Genomic DNA, 20,186 nt, shown 5'->3' on the forward strand with positions numbered 1-20,186 from the left:
GAAGCTTGAAAAAGTTTCTATTCTGGCATATTCAGATTGAAGCTATTTCACAAACACAAAGATCTCAACAAACTTTAACCATCCTTTGCAGGTAAGGGGCTATTATCCCCGTTTCATAGATGGAGAAACAATATGCCTAAAGTCAGGGCAAGTTTTTGAGGTGTGCATAAATGGTTACCTTACGCTAGATTAAATATAAACCACAGCTAAAACAGGTGGCCTCACCCACTTCCCAGTCCACAGTCCGCGTAAAAAATTGACTTTCAGAAGAATTGGCTTGCTGATCCAGCTAACAGCCCAAGGGTTACTGTAGACACAAGGAAGGGAGATGAGGGTGGAGCAGGGAAGGATGATCACCACACACCTTACTGCGGCCAGCAGTTAAATCAGGTTAAACCAATTTGAAATCACAACTTCTACTTTCTCTCCAACCCATTTAACGTCAGCCCAAAATGGAAAGGAATGGTGTCGCTGCGCTGGATTTAGTTATCTTGCCACAGGGTGAGAGAGTTCAGTTTATTGATCCAATGGCAAATCTTTTGTTCGATTTAGGGGAAAGGGCTGGTTTTCCAAAAGATCAGCAATTTGAACCAATTCGCTCTAGAGCCTGATACTCACTAAGCGAGCAGCAAGCACTCAAGAGATGGGGAAGCTGGAATCACCAGTTTTGGCTGCGATCTGAAACCGGATGAGATGCAAGGTGAGATTTTACACACACTGAAACAAGAAGAGGACCCAAAGGTCTCCACAGTTCCCTACCTGGCATTTTAAAATGTAACAGCCTAGTCGTCATGACAACTTGTACTTCCAGAGCTTGTTATTAAAACATAAATTAGTTAGGACAGGCTTAAGTGAGCAAGAAACTCATTCCCTGAACCTCGTCTTCTTATCGCAGCCTGGGGAAGCTTCCCAGACAATGTCTCACTTTCAGGCAGCCGGAGCAGAAGAGCATCTTCATTAACGGCTTCCGCATCAGACAAAAAGGGACACAGAAGATCAGTACACAAAGGGGGGGAGGCGTAGTCTGAGCCACAAAGCAGGAAACTGGGACCAGAGATCCCATTCACTGGCACTGATTTTCCACTAGTACAACACAACTGAATACAGAATCTGTTCTGGCTGTCTCCAAAGCTGCAGTAGATCCTGGATATCACTATTAACACATTAGTCCAATTCAAACAGATTTGTTTCGTGGCCATGGACAGGCTTTTTCCCCACTCTAGTTGCACAGATTTGATTTAAGGACTTTCTATATGCCTGTCTTTGCAGTAGATCAGAAAAACAACTCTGATCTAAGTAGAAGTACATTGTTATTGCTTGTTCTGCTGCCAGACTTTAGAATTTTATCTGTCATTTCTGCACTTTCACAACTTCTTTTGTATAGTAAAAACACTTCAGGGGGAAATCGGTGAGGAAAAAGGGTCTAGAGAAATTAAAGTATCATGATTCCCTGAGAAAGGAAGAACAAGGAGAGAGGGAGAGAGAGAGAGGGAGAGAGAGAGAGAGAGAGAGAGAGTGAGTTAAAGAAGATGTATGACAAGTTACCCATTTCTTTCTCTAGTGGCAGAGACGGTGTCGGGGAATCAACTTTAACCAGGAGGGCAGCTGAACACTTGGGATAAGTTGACCTCTCCCATCGAGGGACAAAGGAGCTAAAGACAGCACAGAGTCCAGCCTTTCCATGGAAATAGAGCAACAAGAAAAGAAGCCTCTCTCTGCATCGCACACTGCTCGAGGCAGAGGACTCCCTGTCTGAGTTGCTCAGGACAATGAAGTCCCTGTTTTACGAGGGGTCAGAACAGCTAAGAAGCTGAAACAAGTCAGAACCCCATTGTGCAGAGTATTAGTTCTGTTTACTGTCTTCTCGCCCAGCAGCAGGAATGACTCAGAAACCTGAGCCAGTAGAAAGCCAAGGGACCAAATTACTTTACCAGTGTTCCCCCCCAATGCCATTTCCTGGGCGTAGCTGACCATAAGCAATTTCACACTAAACTTTCAGTCGAGACCAAAACCCACTGCATATGACTTCTAACCTGAAGGAACTGAGTCAGAAACAGGCAAGCATCCCCCTCAAAAGAGGGACAGACAGCATAACCCTGCAGAGCACAGCGATCTTCCAAATGTTAGAAGAGATGACAGATGGAAACACATGCACCCCCCTCCACACTCCCATGAAAAATCAATGGCAAGATTACTCCCTTTTAAGTCAATCTTGAGAGGATTAAGCCCTGAAGAGATGGTGGGTTAGAGTTCCCAAAACAGAGGGAAACAACTTCATAAATAAAACCTCTTGTGCTGCTGAACCTTTGTGCCCAGAATTTCGAAACCACACTGCTAGACAAACCTTCTGCAAAAGAAAAGTTCTTCTAGAAGTGAGCAAGCACACCTAAAACAAGAAGCTTACAGTCTAGCTTACATGCACAGCCGAAACACTGCCATAAATATGCTCTTATTAAACAGAAATCACCTATTTGTAAAATATCCTTTACAAGCACTAGTGAATGCTGTTTTGGTTTTGATTGTAAAATCTACTCAAAAAACACACCAAACAAAACTAAGCTGTAGAGAAGCGAGAATTTCACAGCCATCAAAAGAAAGCTTCTAAAAGCAACATCATTCCTGTTTGGAGTTACCAAAACTCAAAAAAAAACCCCAAGTTTCACAGTAGTGTTTGCAAACAACCCCTTTCAGAAAAAGCCTGTAAAAAAACATTCAAAATCAAACTGTATCTGACCAAAGCAAATGTAAAGTTTCCTTTCTCCTGCTCCTCTCACCATAAAATACATGGCACACTACAGGAATTAGGTTTCGTCCTCCGCAACCAGCAGATCCCAATGGACTGTTCACACATATTACTTAGACAAGGTAGCACCACAGATCCAAGAATAATTCATTCAATATCTCAAATTGTCTGAAGCAATTATGTGTGGTGCTGGAAGCACAGCATGCAACAACAATATGCTGCGCTTTGGTAATCCTCTGAAAGGGGCAATAGCCCTGAGTTAGGATTTTCACTCATGATAGGACAAAGTTTTACACTCTGTGCCAATTTACACCACTGCAGAATGGCAAACTCATTCAGCAAGCTTCCTGTCAAACTCCAAGCACATCCGCAAAATACGCTTCCTTAGAGAGATTCGAGGAAGACAATCTGGACAAGCCCGGTCAGCTGCTCGAATCCACCATCTCCTCCCCCCTTCCCACAATGTGCTATTCCAGTTTAGACCCAGACCCAGCACTGAGTGTCCTGTGCCTCGGAGGCTCCCCCAGCTCCACCGGGTGCACCAGTTCCGCTCGCAGAGCTCTGAAACAGTTTCTAGCGCTGTGCACTGTAACACTGAAAGGAAAAAACAGGAACAAAGTTTTTTCAACTCCAAATGAATCCCCAAAGCAACACAAATCCATTCTCACAGATGTTTCATAACCTCTCCAGCCCAAGCTGCATGAAATTGAGATTCTTCTGATCCGCCATTTTACAGCACAATGTACACACTGACCAACTCCATCAGCTTTGGGGAAGGGAGAAGGTTTTTGATGAATTCGGGGAGTTAAGAACAGATGCACCAACGTGCTCTGTGAGGTGTTGCCTCATACCCAGCAAGGTCCACCAGGCACTAGTCGTTTCTGCACCACACATTCAGAAGCATGGTGTGGAAATATGCAAGCTGATTTTACGTGACATCAGCTCTGAACCTGCAAGGAGTATTAGCTCAGGCTCAATGCTAAACTACTTTTGGGCCAAAACTGGCCCTGGAAGCAGTGCAGCTATGTCCACATGGCATTGTGCCTGAACCAACAAGTCCTGCCGGACCAGCTTGACTCCGCACAGAGCCAGCGCAGACGTCTGTATCCATGGCACAGTTAATCCACAACTCAGATAATCCACCCATAGATAATTAGGAAGGAAAAACAAACAACTCTCACTTCAGTTCAAAAGTTTGACTTATTTCAGGGGAATTGTATCAGCACAGCATTGTTCTCTCATGCATCCCAAGGTGAACGGCTTTAGAAAAACAAGTGAGCAATTTTGGGGCTAACAATGATTTGCAGAGGGAGAATATCTGGTGTGCCTTTCCCTGGTGAATTTTGCACACCAAAGAAAAGCTGAGAAAGGGTCCCGCTTTTTTTGTTCAGTTGCTTCCTGTTAGATAATCAGATCTTGTCCAGTCTGAAAGACTGCACAAAAATTGAGAAAGACATGGTGTAATTAAGACTTGATGAAATCAAGTTGCTGACACAAAAAGTTCTATTTTAAAAATCAGATCACAACTTTAACTTTTGGTTGTGTCAATACATTTAACACCTCAGAAGAGCAAACCAGACACAAATTCAGATCTTCTTCAGACTTTCTTTGCAGTTCACCTCAAAGCCTCCTACAGAGGAAAGGAAAACGTGTTGAAACTGCAGTAGCCTATTCGGACAACTGGAAAGTCACACTACCACTGCTCAAGGAATGCAACAATTGCAGTGGGCAATTGCTCCCACGGTTCATTAAAGAGCATGTTGATGAGAGACTAAACTGGCCCCACACAATGCTATCTGCATGCTCACCTTGAAGGGCCACTCAGCAAGTCAATACACGGACTGGGTGAATCCTGTTCTGACTAGCAACGCATTCCTGAACACGCTAGAAACTTGCTGTTAAGAGCAGCACCAAATCTCCAAGAGATAATCAGGCTAAGGGATATGGGAAACGGTAAATAGAACTGTCTCCACTTAAAGAAACCATAACTATGAGAAGAAGCTGCAGCAGAAATCCATTCTGTTTGCATCACCAGCTACCTCACCCGGGCAGAGGGTGAGGTTTCACTCCCTAAGAATGACTCCTCCATTGTGCACCTTTCACCAGGAAGCCACGTAGCCGAGGGACTCCTTGCCCCATAAGTTTTATCATCAGCCCAATTCAGAGTCTGTTTTCTGAAGGTGTGACTGTCCGCTTTATGCCAGCTCTGTAATGTGAGCTTCCAGGTCCAGTAATAAAACTGCAGTTTTCCCGAAGTATATCTTAACAGAATGTCTGGTTTCTATTAAAGGTAGGATGGAAGTAACGGATTGCAGCCCCTCCCCAGTGCCTGATTTAATCAGTTTCATAAGCGGAACTCAGTCACCCTAATGTCTCCCAGAGCACAAGGGATTTTGGCAGATCCATCCCTTTCCGGCTTGGTACCAAAGGAACTCAAACTCTCTAGATCTTTCCAGTGAGACCCGTTGCCTGACACTTCCCCGCTACGCGGTTTCAAAAGGTTTCGGCACACCTGGGAGAAGCCAAGGGAGAGGGGTGAGCCCTGAGCCCGGCGGCACGCTGGGCAGGGGCTGTGCCCTGCTCACCCCCGAGGGCTCCCCAGCGATCACCCTACACCCATGCAATACCCATGCAAAGTTACACATCTCGCCCAAGAATAGCCTCGAGAGGTTGCGGCAGCAGCAGGGGAGGCGGTGTCCGCTGAAACCCGACCGCGCTCCACGCTGCTCCCGGGGCAGGGGACCGAAAGGCGCCTTGCCCGGCTGGGGCAGAGACGGGACAAGCACCGGCGGCCCGGACCGTGGGCGGGTGGCGGCGGCCCCCGGGCAGCGCAGCCGAGAGGCCCGGGGGCGGGCGGCGGCGCGGACCGGGAGGCGCAGCCAGCCGGGAGGGCCTCCGCCGGGAGCGACACGTCCCCGGGCGCCGGCAGGCCCGGCCCCGGCCCCACGGCGCGGAGCCGGCGGAGGGGCGCAGCGGGGCCGGGCGGGCCGCGGCCGCCGCCGCCCGGGGCGCTGATGGGCGGTGCCCCCCGCCACGGGGTCGCGGTGGGCCTCGGAACTCACCCAAGTCGTCCATGGTGCCGCCGTGCCCGCCCCGCCGCCGGTGCCGCCGCCGCCCGCCTCGGCGCCTCGCAACTTTCCCGGCCCTCCTCCGCGCGCGCCCGCCCGCCGCCCGCGCGCGCCCGCGCCGCGCCCGCCCTGCGCCGCCCCCTGCCGGCGGCAGCGGGAGCCGCCGAGCGGCCCCGGGCCGGGGGGGGGGGCTTGACAGCCCGGCCCTGCTCGGGGCTGGCCCCGTTCCCCGTTCCCGGTGCGCAGTCCCTGGGGTGGAAAAGTGCCCTGGGGAATGCCGGGCGGGGACAGCAGCGCCCAGAGCTGCCGCCCGCGGGCCTGGCTGCGGCTCCGTGCCCGCGCGGCGGGGCTGCGTGCCCGGGGCAAAGCCTGCCCCGCCACACGGAGCCACCCTGCGCACCTGCCCGGACCGGGCACCGGCCTGCAACCCCATGCCCATCTGAGGCTGCCGGTGCTCGGCCAGGAACGCAACCGAAAACCCTGTCTTCTTCACTCGAGTAGCAAGACCCTCCCCAGGGGCACGTCCCCCCAAGGGCAGCGACACACTGGTGCCAGGCTCAGTGCCAGGCTCGGCTGGGGTGCCGCTGCCTGGGAGCAGCCCTGCACGCTGACAGCTCTGAGCCCCAAAAGCCTTTGAACAAATCAACGTTTCTGAGCCCCAGATGATTTACCCGATCCACAGGAAAGCTTTAGCATGTGAAAACTTTCTTGGATAATTTTCCACAAGCTGTTGCCACCATAAAGAAAAGCCACCAACCACTTATCCTGTACTGTGTTTAAAAACCATCACAGCCCTCCTCAATTTGTCATGTGATAGTGTTTCTTGAACCGTCGTTTCCCACTTGCTTTTCCTTTCGAACCACCACCAAACCACGCTCCAGCACAGCAAAGTCCCCAGCCTTGCCCAAACCTCAGAGCAGCTCCACCCTTATCAGAGCTCGTGTTCACTCCGTCACCACGCTCTGGCCAAGTTGACACAGCAGCAAAAACAGTTGCTCAGCCCAAGCGTTCAGCTCCTAATCTGATGAGAGATACATCGAGAACTATCAGTGTGGGAACAGCTAAGGATCCAGGAAACATGACTCTTGTAGCACTTTTCCTTACAAAATTACTATCAAGTCAGAGAATGTTCTCAGAGCTGAACTGCACATGTCCTGTTCTCTAGCTTAGATTACGGGATTGCATTTCCATAAAAACAGCGCCCATGAGGTCAGCTGCTCGCAATCTCCGACACTTTATTTTTCACTCTCTAGGCACGAACACACCCAGTTTCCCAGCTAGCCCAATTCAGCAGACATCGTTATTTCCTGTGTTAAGACATGCTATAATGAGAACAATCACTAGGGGGGCATGGAAATATCCCCTCCCTAGTCCCAGCCAATGCTTGCAAATAATCAACAGCCTCCAGGAAATTCATTCCAGGTTTTACTCCAAATCCAGGAGTTCTCAGAAAATGACATCCTTACCTAGACCTAAGCACAATACAAATACAAGCAAAGACCTTCACCGTGTGCTTCACCGTCAATGCCAAGGATCTCGCCTGACACCTTCCTTGCTGGTCCCTGAGCAAAATTTAAAGCATTATTTGAAGGGACTGTTACATTTTCTCAAAACCTATCGCTGGCTGCACAGTGATGACTTCAGGACGTGTCCCCAAGGTGGAGCAACACAATCCAGTTGCATTTGCTGGTAGCATAGTGGACCTAAGGTCATCATGTCCTTTCCTGGGATCTGTATGTTTCTTCTAGCAACACATGACAGGCATCTGTCGTGACTTGGGTTGTATTTTTACCTCTGCATAAATAGAGTGCCCACTGTGCTCTGTTCGTATTGCAGCCTGGTATGAAATTTTTATCTTCAGCTTCCTGCAGCGTCCTTCAGGAGTCTGGAAGTGAGCGCAAATCAAGAAAGCAGTTTCTTTTCTGTCTCAGGGCTGAAACTAACATGTCATAGCACCAACTAGGGTTGCACCCACAACAAATAGGTTGTGTCCAAAATGCTCAGTGTTAAAAAAAAAATCATTGCGTCTAAAGCTTTGCCTACGGCTTCAGCACAGCTATGAAAAGGTTAGTGAGGTGGAAAGGCAGGGCTGTCACATGAGTGACACAATCCTCTAGAAGTATGGCTTTTAAAACCAACCTTATTCTCATTGCACTCCTCATAGCCAGGTGCTGTTCACAACTGAATTCTTCACACACTAACATTTCTTACTTAAAATTGTCAGTCCTTAACCCTCCCATGATAGCCTAAGGAGTACGGGCAAGTTAAAACCCAGGCTGCTAAGACAACTGCTCAGTGGTGTGGGCTGAAGCTAAACTCACCCAAACAATGTTCACCCTCTCCTGTTCTTCCTAACCCCCTGGAACTCCTATTTTCTCACCATCTACTTGCTCTCTGCCTTTGGAACTCTCACTGACTCATGACCACCTGCTTGCTGCTCAAGCACCATTCTTATGCAGCTGCCAGCTGCTGGCAGAAGCAGCTGCAGTTCCCCGGTTATGGCCACTTCCAGCAAACTCTTTCCCACCAGAGCTGTGTACCCAAGGCATGCCCAGAGACTGCTGGCAGCTGCTGAGAGCAGCTACATCTCTCCTAACTGGTGCCAGATGGGAAGCACTAGGGGACGAAGGCAGGTAGTGCATCAGAGAAATACACGGGGCTTCCTCTCATGTTGTGCCCTGTGACTAAGATACATTACAACTCAACTTATCTTTCACAGAAGGTGTGACAATAAGTTATTGCCCCCATTAATAGATGGGAAACAGGGCTGGGAACTGGAAATAAAGCCAGACAGCACCAAGCTAATGTTGGACTTCAGGACTTCCTAGCTCCACACAACCCAAGCGTTCAGAGTACTTGCTCAAGGCACCTTTCCCTCTCGTCAAAGCATCATTTAACAATTACGGACCAGCTCCAGAGAAGGGTGGCTCAACCCACTGACCTCCACTCACTTGACACTCAGAGACTGGATGGATGAACTGTCCACCAGTCCCCTTCAGGGCTGTAATCTCAGACTGGCTGTCAAACAGAGGAGCAATTCGAGCTCATTTTCCTACGAAAACTACTGTTATTTACAGCAGACAATCTACGTCAGAGAAGAACAGGTAAGAAGCCACACTGACTTGTAAGGCATATTTAGAACTTACCTGTGCACTTTCCAGAGATTGACTTGAAACTGCAGAGCAATGAGAAGGACTTCATTGCAGCATGTGCCCTCTGTGCTGTGCCTCACGGACACCATGTAAGGGGATGGTGGTCTTTCTTCAGACGAATACATAAAAGAAAAATTCAGGCAGAGCTTTAGGCTTAAGGCAATGGCAGTAAACCTCAACATGCTACTTCCCCATTCAAAGTGCAACTTCACACTTGTTGGAAGGATCTATTACAGCGAAATGAACAAACCTGTTTTCTAGCATAAGACATAGGACACTGCCCTGCAGAATGAGAGTACCACACCAGTGCAGTACCACAGACAGTTTTGGCAGAAGAGACAAGAAACAATCACGTAATAAACCCAATGCTTATCAATACAGTTTATATGAATCAAGCAATTACATGAAGTGTATTACTCACTGTAAATTACATATGCCCTTGGTATTTGTCAACATGGCTTATTCAGCCAAAGGGTAATGGCATCCCTGCGCTTCAGGTTTTTATTTCAAATTGATACTGCTAACAATGAAGTACAAACAGGAGGACAAATGCAATCTGTGAGGTTACTTTTCGGTCACTGCTGTGTATGATACCCCAGCATAGCTGAATGTTACAAATAAACCTGATAAAGAGATAACATTAATGTTCACCACTAAGTTTTCTACTCTGCCTAGTTACAGTTTAGAACAGCTGCGTAGCTCAGGGTCTTACTGGCAAGGCAGGAGGATCTGGATGGTGCACACGACCATACAGAGGTAACCTGTCAGCAGCATAAGCTACATCTAATTCACACAAAGTGACAGAGGGCAGCTGCTTCCAGCACCAGCGGAGATTCAGCCCGGGAGCTGGTGTGCAATGGTCACTAGTCTTCCTGCCAGGCTCTGCTTAGGTATTAACTAAGACAACAGCTGCAAATTAGAAATGGATGGGGCTTCCTTATATAATAGGATTTCACACCAAACTCAGCAGCTGCTTTTTCCAGAGTAAAGGTTTGTGATTTCTTTGACAATAAAGAGCCTTTTTTTTTTTTTTTAAGCAAGTGATGCCAACAGATATAAATTAACAAACCCACACAAAATGGAGGTTATGGTACTGTGCACTGAAAGCTCTTCCCTAATAGGTTTTGGAACAGTTCTGGAGTCAGTCAAGCACGATTCAGACTTTCACCCCCTTCACACGCTCCAGAGGTGCCAACCCTCTCCTCACTGCCTAAACTACCTTCTGAGAGGTTAAGCTCCTCAAGCGATCGTCCTCAGCAAGAGCTGCAGGAGAAACGCTTCTCCAGTACCCTAGTCCCTCCACTTCCATTTTCACAGACCACCTCCTCCGCCAGCTTTTTTGAAAGAAAAAGGCAAGAACTGAGCTTTTCATGTAAACGCGCCCTCAATTTATTAAACCACGGTTTTGGCAGGAGCAGGCACCGGCAGCACCGCGATAGAACAAAAGCCCTCGGGTCTCCCCGTAACGCACCTTCACAATGCGTCTGAATTACGGGACACATCCACCACCTCACGGACTAACCCCCAGATTGCTTCTTTTATTCTAATCTGTTTTTGGCACCATCAGATTCAGTCTCCGTAGAGACTGTCAAAAATTGCCAATGCCGACTATATTTCAAGTCGTCATGGCGGGGTATTGGGAAAAGTTTTCAATTAGCAATAATCGCGCCTCGGATTAACCTCATTGGCTACGATACTGCCACTGCGCAAAGCTAACCCCATCCTGCCGCCACCGCCGGCCCTCGCCCCGGGGCCACCGCCAACCTCGGGGCGAGCCCCGCCGCCCGCCCGCGGCCCCCGCGCCCCCCCCGGCAGCGGTCCCCACCCGCCGCCGTGCCCCTCGCGCTGCCGGCGGGGACGGGACGCCCCGTTTTTCCGCCTCTCCGTGCCGAGCGGCGGGCGGCCGCGAAGCTTGCTGGGAAGGAGCATGCAAAGTAGACGTGACGTCAACGGGGGCGGCTCCCCGTTGAATGAGGGGGGTCCCCCCGCACCCGCGCACCGCCAGCCCGTCCCAGGGCGCCCACCCTGCGCCTCGCCAAGACGGTGCAGCCATGCCGGCCCCGACGCGCCCTAAACCGGCGGTGAACCCCAGCCCGGCCCGAGTCGTTCCCCGGGCATCCCCTCCCCAGCCCGAGTCGTTTCCCGGGCATCCCGCCCCAGCCCGAATCGTTCTCCGGGGCATCCCGCCCCAGCCCGAGTCGTTCCCCGGGCATCCCGCCCCAGCCCGAGTCGTTCTCCGAGTATCCCGCCCCAGCCCGAATCGTTCTCCGGGGCATCCCGCCCCAGCCCGAGCCGTTCCCCGGGCATCCCGCCCCAGCCCGAGCCGTTCTCCGAGTATCCCGCCCCAGCCCGAGTCGTTCCCGGGGCATCCCGCCCCAGCCCGAGCCGTTCCCCGGGCATCCCGCCCCAGCCCGCGTAGTACCCCGAGCACCCGACAAGCCCCCCCGGGCTCCTGTTTCTCCCAGTATCTGTTTTTCACCACGGAAAAGCAGTCTCCGAAGAGACCCTCAAAAATTGCCGATGCCGACTGTATTTCAAGTCGTCATGGCGGGGTATTGGGAAAAGTTTTCAACTAGCAATAATCGCGCCTCGGGTGAACCTCACGGGCTACGATACTGCCACTGCGCAAAGCTGCCGGGAAGCGCCGCCCTCCCGGCCCCCCCGCCGCCGCCCCGCCGCCGCGGTCAGAGCGCGCCCCCGCGCCCCCGGCCGGCCCGCGCCGCCGCGCGCCCCCCGCCCGCAGCTCGCGCTCCCGCGGGGGACGGGGGTGGTTACCGGGGCGGGGGGAGGCAGGGCGCGCGGCGGCGGGGCGCGCGGGGGTTGCCGGGAGGGCGCTATGGTAATGAGCGGCAGCCAAGAGGGGTGGTCTCGCCGCCGGGGGCCCGAGCCGGGGCGGGGGGTCGGCCAAAATTGCCGTTTCCCGCCCCGGGAGGTAGCGCCAGGGGCGGCGCGGCTCTTCCCTCCCTCCCTCCTTCCCCTCCTCCGGGAGGAAACGGGTTTTGCCGGGCCCGGGCTGCCCTCGGCACCCGGTGGCACCAAAGCAAAGTCACCACCCAACGATTATGGAAACACGGTTAAACCCTTAGAACTGGCACCAACAGCCTAAGGGGCGTTTAAGACTCACGAAATTGCCAAAAAGGGGACGGTGCCCACACCTCCGCAGGGCACGGGGCCGGGCTGGCACCGTGCGAGCAGGATGCGCTTCTTCCTTGCCATGGCAAAATTAGGCGCTGCTATATGCAGGCTCGGGCTCTTCTGGGCTTTGAAGTAACTGTAAAAGGCAAGAAAAATGGATTAAAAATTCCTGCAATGTCTTGAACTAATTAGCAACAGCTATTTGGAGAAGGCATTTGAAAAGCAGTCCGAGTTATTAGAGCCCCTTGTGTGTAAAATAGGTGAGCACCTAGTACCAGGCTGCTACCTCCTCCTCCTATTTATTTGTTCTTCAAAAAACATAGGACTCCTTTGAAAAACAAAAAAACAAACAAAAAAAAAAAAACAAAAAACACTTATTTCCAGGCAATTCATACAGTTTATGATGCGATACTGAGACTGACACCTGCACCAAGCAGAGAGGCACCACCAGTTGCTGCCAGGGAGCGCAGGGTAGGCAGCAGGCAGGTCAGCAGGGCCCTGTGTGTAAAAACTGGCTGCAGGCTGTCAGCTTTGGCATGGACCTTCTGCGTGTGTGCAAAGCCCCGCGGGCCACGTTCACACATGGACTCAAAGAAGTCACCACAAGCAGCCACCCGTACCCGCTCCACGCTTACAAGGGAGGATCTGCTGGATCAAACGGTAAATGCTGGAAGAAATCCCTGCCACTAACAAGGTGCTGAGGGGTGGGAGTAACTGGTGCGGTTCTGCAAAGATGGGTTGTACTGATCCAACAGCTCGTTCCCACGGAGAGGTGGTCCCTCTGCCCCTGGGCTCCCTGTTCTCCTTCTGCCAGCTGTCAGGTTTCATCGAGACACCTTGCCAAGGCAGTGAAAACCCACATCCAGCAAACGGCAAATGATGGACTGAGCCCCAGAAGGAGCTGATGAACTGGACAGCTGGTAAAAGCCCTTTGGTGGCAAAGAATTTAATCCTGAAGTGGTTTAGAGTGTCTGACTATGCCCTGGGAGAGGTCCTGCCCTCTCATTTTTCATCCAGAGATCTCTTGTCCTCTGCTGACCTCTTGGGTTTTGTCCAGCCACGCTAAGTGCAGCCCAACAGACCACATTTTCATTATTTGTCCATCCTTGTTGCCACAGGCCCTTTCCACATCTTTCTCTGAAACCTTTTTCCTGTCATCTCAAATGTGCTTAACTAGAAGCATAAGGAGTGCCAGACAGGTCCATCTCTCCTGGGAGTAGGCACCAAGGGAAGAGCGTGAGAATGGGGCAAACGTATAAGCCCAGTGTACTCCCATGGCCTCCAACAACTTCCATCTCAGGGAATTCCCGAGCTAGAAGAGATGTCTGTAACAGCTCTCAGTGGATTTTTCTTCCATTATTTGTATAGTCACATTTTAAACCTAAAACCTGTTCCTACCAGCGAAAAGAAAATGTATGGTTTTATACGGACGAGCACCTGCGATGCATTTTATCAAAGCCATTACTCGCATTCGTATCAAATCAAATCTGGTTTTATTCTTGGATGTTTCCCTGAGGGCAGCTATGAAGCTCTTCGCGTTTTCAGTTTGACCTTTCTCAGGTGTCAGGAACTCGGTTTTTTCCTTCTTTGAACCATGGGAATTGTAGTCTTTGCACTTAGGGCTTAATTTCTTTGTGAACTACATTTCCCAGAAAACTCCTCTTCCGGCCGGACACCCTGTCCTTCCGCGGGACGGCGAGCAGCATTATGAAAGGTACGTTCTCAGGGCATTATTGTTCTCCGAATCACTCTTATCTCGTTAGGTGTGTTCGGTTCGGCTGTTACCCGCTCCCCCCCCGGTCATTATTACAGCAAGAGCGATCCGGATGACGTAGGCGTCCCGCCGAATCTCTGGTCTGTAACCGTTTGTAGAAAACGGTTTATCTTCTGTCCTCAATTTGTCTCACCTCTTTCCGCGGAGCATCTTGGATGCGCGTTAAAAACAAACTCTAGCCTCGGATCTCGAGAGGTACGTTTAAAGGCTTTTCTCTCACGTACAGTAATTGTTATTTTTCAATCTGAGCACTCTAGTTTTAAAAAGCAGCTTTGCATTTTACAGGAAATATTCTGTCCTTTCTAAGTTTCCCTCCTACGCTGTCCTACCTCTGCGCTCCAAGCAGCTCTCAAACATACCTGGTATTTTTGCTGCTGGGCCTGCTGTTGCCTTCCCTCTCTTGTGGGCCAACCCATCTTACATCTCCATTTCATTCCCCATCAAAACATTTCCTTCTGAGAGATCTTTTGACGATAAGGGTCAGGAATAGAGAATTTTCATTAGTTAAAGCAATTTAAACGCTGTCAAACTGGCTTTGGGGAGCATCATGACAGAAGTTATTCTCAACGCAAACTACTGTTTATTGGGAGACTTTGTCGCTTCTAATTAATTCATGCAGAAAATTAAACCAACACAACTGCTAAACAACAAAACAAGGCAAAAATCATTGTGAACAGAATCCACTGCCTAGATTTTAAAAATAACTCAGGACTATGGAGGAAGTCCAGCCTTCCCTGTAATTCAACTGATGATGAAGCAAAGCCTTGAGAACTGCAGATTAACTGAGACAAATCTACTCTTTGCCACTAACATCAATTTAGCATCGTGCTGCTTACAGCTGAACACCCAAACTTTAAATGAATTTAAATATTGCTCCCTCTACTGTAAGGACTGGTACTTGAAGGGAACCAGGAACTTGAGGCAAAGCAGTTCAGATGCAGCAGGAGTCTAAAAACCACCCAGGCACTGAGGCAGAGCTCATCGAAAGTTACCAGCCTTTTGGACAAGTAAACTCACCTCTCGAATACCTCTGACTTTCTCAGGGCTGCCACAGGTCTCACAGGCACTGCAAGCTTCCTATAGGCACCATTTATGAAACCACTCACATGCCTTAACCATTTGACAACTAACAACCTGCACAGAGCCCTTCCCCAAACCACTGTCTGTAACTCCTGAAACGGATCTGCTCCAGGAGCTGAGGACTCCCAGTGAGACCCAGCCCCTCAGGTGTCCTCCCAGTAATTTCTCATGGTGAGGGCAGAAGTGGGAGCGGACATGAGTCTGTGTCCAGGTGACCGACATTACCAAGCAAGCTTTAAGCACCAGACTGTCTGGAGCCTGTTACAATCACTCTTTAGAAATCATCTCCTTTACCAGTAATTAAAGTCCTTTCTCCATCTTCCAGATCTCATACAAGCCCCCTTGCTAAGGGAGATGGTGAGAGGGAGAAATACCAAACAGTCCATTCTCGGTACTGTTTCTTTCAAAACTTATTGTACTTCGTATACAAAACCATAGAGAGGCCCAGAAAAAAATAGTTTTAAAATAGTGAAATGGAGAAGGGAGAACTACAGACTGCTAGAAAGACCAAACAAAATCAAGGTCCAAACCACTCCCATCACAGCAGGTCCTGCACACAATTCCAGGCTACTTATCAGCAAAGCTATCCTGCCCGCCCCCAACAGCACATGCCGTTCCTCCCTGAAAGCAGGACATCCCTCCCATTGCGACCTGCCAGGCAGTTGTTTCTGCCCCACACATCTGGGTGATCCTTCTTTCTCAGCAAAACCCCCTGCTCCTGCTGGAGAAGCAAAGCAGTTCTCCTCTGCCTCTCCACTGACTCGGGGGAGGTGGCACCCACAAAGGAGGAGGTGCCAGAGGTATTTGGGCAGTGTACTAATCGTCTTCAGTCCCCTTTCAAGGCCTTTAGAAAAAAACAGGAGTAACTCCAGTCAAGGCCTTTGTCCTGAAAGAGCAACATTTCAAGGTTGTTTTCTCTCCCTTCCCACAACATGGACAAAGGATGGGATAAGTAGAAAGGACTGATTTGGAGCAGACAATGTTAGAGCAAGCAGAGCAAGGGTCTCTTCTGGGGAGGAACCAGACACACCAGTGGTACAGCGTCTCTGGGGTGGGGCGCTTGGCCTCTCTATCATTTCTTCTCTGCCTTGTTGCACATACCTGGAGAAGACTCTTCATGCTCGGGTCTTTCTGGGCTCTTTAGGACTCCTCTCAGGCAGCCATCCTTCACACCAGAATAGGAGAGCAGGAATCCTTTGTCAGGTGTGCTTTGTCCTTGTACCTTGAGCAGTCTTTGGTGTTGCCCTCTGTGAAACAGACATACAAACACTGTCCTCAGACAGTGGGCTTTACTTAACATTTCCAAAATAATTTGTTTCTTTACTAAAAAGAAAAATGAGCAAAGAATACTTATTAGTATCATTTTTCCAGAGAATCTCAAGAAAATGGAATTAAGGACACGCTGTTTGCTTTCTTTTACCTGCCATGTGTTCTGTTCTTGGCTTTTAGCAGAACATGTTCTCTGCCAGGAAGTTGTCGGGAGTTTGCAGAACCATCAGATTTCATCATTTCAGATCCCATTCTGTATCCAGGACCTCTCCAAACTTGACTTTTGTGCCAGACTGTCTTCCCCCAGATCCCATGGCAGTAGAGGAGCTGCAGCACTTTGTTTCCAACTCCAAGAGGCTGTTTGTAATGACTGGAGCAGGAATCTCAACTGAATCGGGGATCCCAGATTACCGCTCCGAAGGTGTTGGGCTCTATGCCAGGACAGACAGACGGCCCATCCAGCACGCTGAGTTTGTTCGTAGTGCCAGTGCCCGGCAGCGGTACTGGGCAAGGAACTTTGTGGGCTGGCCCCAGTTCTCCTCCCACCAGCCAAACACAGGACACTTGGTACTAAGAGACTGGGAGAAGCTGGGGAAGCTGCACTGGCTGGTGACCCAGAACGTGGATGCCCTTCACACCAAAGCTGGGAGCCAGCGCATGACAGAATTGCACGGCTGCACGCACAGGTACTCTCTGTCGGCACAGCAAGGGTGGTTAATCCTCTGGTCTCTCGTTCAGGATGACCGACAAGCAGGTGCCCTGTTACCTGCTGAGAAGAGGCAAAACGTCGATGCTGTGTTCCTGGAGATGACGCGCTCAAAGGTGGTGTTGGGCTGGGGTGGAGAAAAAGATGACAAAACAGTGCTGTTCACAGCACAGTGTTTAAGAAACACGAACACCACTTTTTGGAGCGTTATTTGGATCATTTCCCTTGGAGCCTGCATCAGTCAGAATTTCCCCTTTCCTTGCTACAGCAAACGTCCTCTTAGTGAAGAGGACAAGGGAATCCTGAGGATGCAAGGATTTTTCAGGGCTAAGCAGAGAGCATAGTGCCAGAAATGCACAGGGTGAGCGGAGTTTCCAGATGAAAAAGGACAGCCTAAACTGGGAGAGAGGATGCGTGGCAGGGTTCAAGTGCTTCCTCTAAGGCATTCCTACAAAGCAACAATCAGAGATAGAAAGACAGCTCCTTGACCTGTACTATTTGGTAAATAAATGTGGATAATGACAACAGACCTTCCAGGCCTTCTAAGGAACAAGTTACAGACTCCAGATCTTCAGCTGACATGAAACTCCCCATTAAGACTTTGCTCTGAATTTCAGGGTTTTCTGCCTGGCCTGTGGAGACCAAATCTCACGCTTTGAGCTTCAGGAGCACTTTGAAGCCCTGAATCCTACTTGGAAAGCTGAAGCATTTGGTGTAGCTCCGGATGGGGATGTGTTCCTGACAGATGAGCAGGTGCGTAATTTCCAAGTCCCAGCCTGCCGTAAATGTGGTGGAATCCTGAAGCCCGACGTGACGTTCTTTGGAGACACAGTGAGCCAGGAAAAAGTGAAGTTTGTGCACCAGCGCCTGGCGGAATCAGACTCCATGCTGGTGGCAGGATCTTCTATGCAAGTAAGTAGGTCTTCCTCCCACATTGCATTCCTATTTCCATGCTACTCTGCCTGCAACAATCCTTGGTCGCACAATTTAGGACTACTAATTGCCTCTTCAGAGCTTCTCTGTATTTTATTCTTACTGTGGTTGGAATCTGGCTTCACAGTTGGCCTCTCTGGGCTTCCCTGTCACTCTGTTGCCAGTCTACTTCATGGTGCTATAAATATTTGGACATTCACACATTCGGACCTCTCTCTGCCACTTCCCCCATCACTACATTGTGGGTTCACAATTGGCCATAAAGCCAAGATAGCTGATAAAATTCAGTCCTGCAGAGATCACCACCCCACATTTTTTTGCTTGAATTTCTTAGCCTTTAGCAGCTTTCTAGGCCTTATGGCACACTGTGCAAAATATCAGATTTTAGGACCTCTATTTCCTAATTAAATTCTCAAGAAGAGAGCAGAAATATCTGCTTGCAGCTTAGGATTCTCCTTTGTATCACAACGTGTTTTCTCCATTAGCCTCTTATCTCTACATTAAAGCAGTTTAGAAACCGCTGTTGTTTGGAATAGAGTGTGTATAAGAGAAATTTTTCCAGGAACAAGTTCTATTACACTAAAAAAACCTACTCTAACACCTCCCAGAATGAGATAAAAACCAAGGCTGCCTGATTGTGATTCTCTTGGCTTCAGGATACTGGAGACAAATTCCTTGAGCTTGCGCTGCTTAAGCTTATAATCCTTTGTACAGGAATGATTGAAATGCTTTAGGTTCATTCTTGTACTACCTAAGCTGGGCCATGTGAGAACCATCAAAGTAGAGGCATTTAAGAACCTACGATAAGTAATAAAAAACACTGCAGAGATTTACTAAAAGACAAGGGCATTTCCCTTCAATGTACTATGAAGTTTCCATTTCAATCCAACTGCAAATCCTTCACTGACAGAGGTTAAGAGCTGTTCTTTTCTGTGCACTCCTGAATGAAGAAATTTCCTACCTGAATTAAGTGCAGTTGCCTAACGCAGCATGTGCGTATTACAGCTCCTTTTCTCACTGCCAACAGCAACTATTTTACTTTCCTTACTTCATTCTGTAGCTCTTCTTTTGCCTAATCTGCCAGTAATTTTGCCTTCTGGTGTTTCTGCAGGTATACTCTGGGTACAGGTTTGCTCTCGCTGCCCGGGACAAGCAGCCGCCAATTGCAATCCTTAACATTGGGCCCACAAGGTTAGATCACTTCGCGTCCTTAAAACTGAATTCTCGCTGTGGAGAGCTGCTGCCTTTGATTGTTGCATGTGAGCCAACAAGCTGAGCTTCAGTAGCTATCAGGAGTAGAATTATTTCTACAAGGTGAGTACCTTCCCTGGTCAGTCACCTTACAGGAGGAGAAGATGGGTTCTCATCAAATGCTGAGACTGAGATGTGCTGACTGAAAATATGTTCCCACAACGTGCACCAAAATGTGGCTGTAAATTTTCACCTGTAACTGGTATGCTCTGATGGGCCATGATACTGTTTCCCATGATCATAAACAAAAAGCATGCTCAGTGCTAACACACCCAGAAAATTGGGTAAGAGTAGCCAGAAGACCTGGCAGTGTTGAGTTCCAATCCATTTGTCAGTGTGAGAAAACTGCAGAGGATCAGCTGCACATTCAGAGAACCCGACCAACACTCCAGCCTTTGCAACTGACAATTCAAAAGCCGGGTCTGATGGGATTGATCCAGCTAATCCTAATCAAAACACTGCTGTTTAAAATAATCAATTTCATCTATAAAGTAGCTTCTTCCTTCCACTTCCACGGGACTCATCATCTCAAAAGGGGAAAATCTCAATCCGAGGCAGCTGTGAGATCTGGTGCATGGCCGCTGCTGACACCAGGAGAGGGCAGCAAGCTTCCCATGTGTCAGCCGGACCAGTTTTCTCCATTGAAGCCATCTCCACTGAACAGGAAACGGGATGATGAAGAAAGTACTTTTCTACCTCACCCTGCCATTGTAAACAGTGCCTTTTCATTCACTAGGACAGGATGATCAGACTGCCATACCTGAGAACAAAACACCTTTCTTATCATTGTCCCCAGAGAAGAACAAGGGACAGGGATTTTGACTGAGTAACTTGAGGCTATAGCACAGGAGGGCGATGTGGAAAACCACAGGATCTGCTGGAGGATCCAATACCACTAGCAGGCAACTGTGGAGTGTGCAAAGAGAAAGGATGCAAGAGGAACTGCAGTTGTCACTTTATTAAAAAAAAAAAGGTTCAAAATAGAAGCTGAACAAGAATACTGCTCTTGTAAGAGACTATTTGGAAGCACAGACTATAAGGCTGACATCTTCTAGCAAGGAGGGGAAGCCAGCAT

The 20,186-nt window shown here is 49.4% G+C and overlaps 1 protein-coding gene and 2 non-coding genes across 3 annotated transcripts; 1 reads left to right on the plus strand and 2 right to left on the minus strand.

Annotated features, from left to right (window-relative positions):
- Window positions 1-10,536: 10,536 nt before the first annotated feature.
- Window positions 10,537-10,677, minus strand: LOC147527411 (U4 spliceosomal RNA). Its single transcript, XR_015222727.1, has one exon. It is a non-coding gene; the product is annotated as a U4 spliceosomal RNA (small nuclear RNA).
- Window positions 10,678-11,455: 778 nt separating this feature from the next.
- LOC147527412 (U4 spliceosomal RNA) lies at window positions 11,456-11,596 on the minus strand. Its single transcript, XR_015222728.1, has one exon. It is a non-coding gene; the product is annotated as a U4 spliceosomal RNA (small nuclear RNA).
- A 4,811-nt stretch (window positions 11,597-16,407) lies between these two features.
- On the plus strand, window positions 16,408-19,136 carry SIRT4 (sirtuin 4). Its single transcript, XM_009982700.2, has 3 exons — window positions 16,408-16,907; window positions 17,545-17,839; window positions 18,972-19,136. The coding sequence occupies exons 1-3, from the start codon at window positions 16,408-16,410 to the stop codon at window positions 19,134-19,136; spliced, it is 960 nt and encodes a 319-aa protein (XP_009981002.2).
- Window positions 19,137-20,186: the final 1,050 nt, after the last annotated feature.

The sequence above is a fragment of the Tauraco erythrolophus genome, chromosome 19 (genome assembly GCF_009769465.1).
Source record: "Tauraco erythrolophus isolate bTauEry1 chromosome 19, bTauEry1.pri, whole genome shotgun sequence".
NCBI classification, from domain to species: Eukaryota; Metazoa; Chordata; class Aves; order Musophagiformes; family Musophagidae; genus Tauraco; species Tauraco erythrolophus.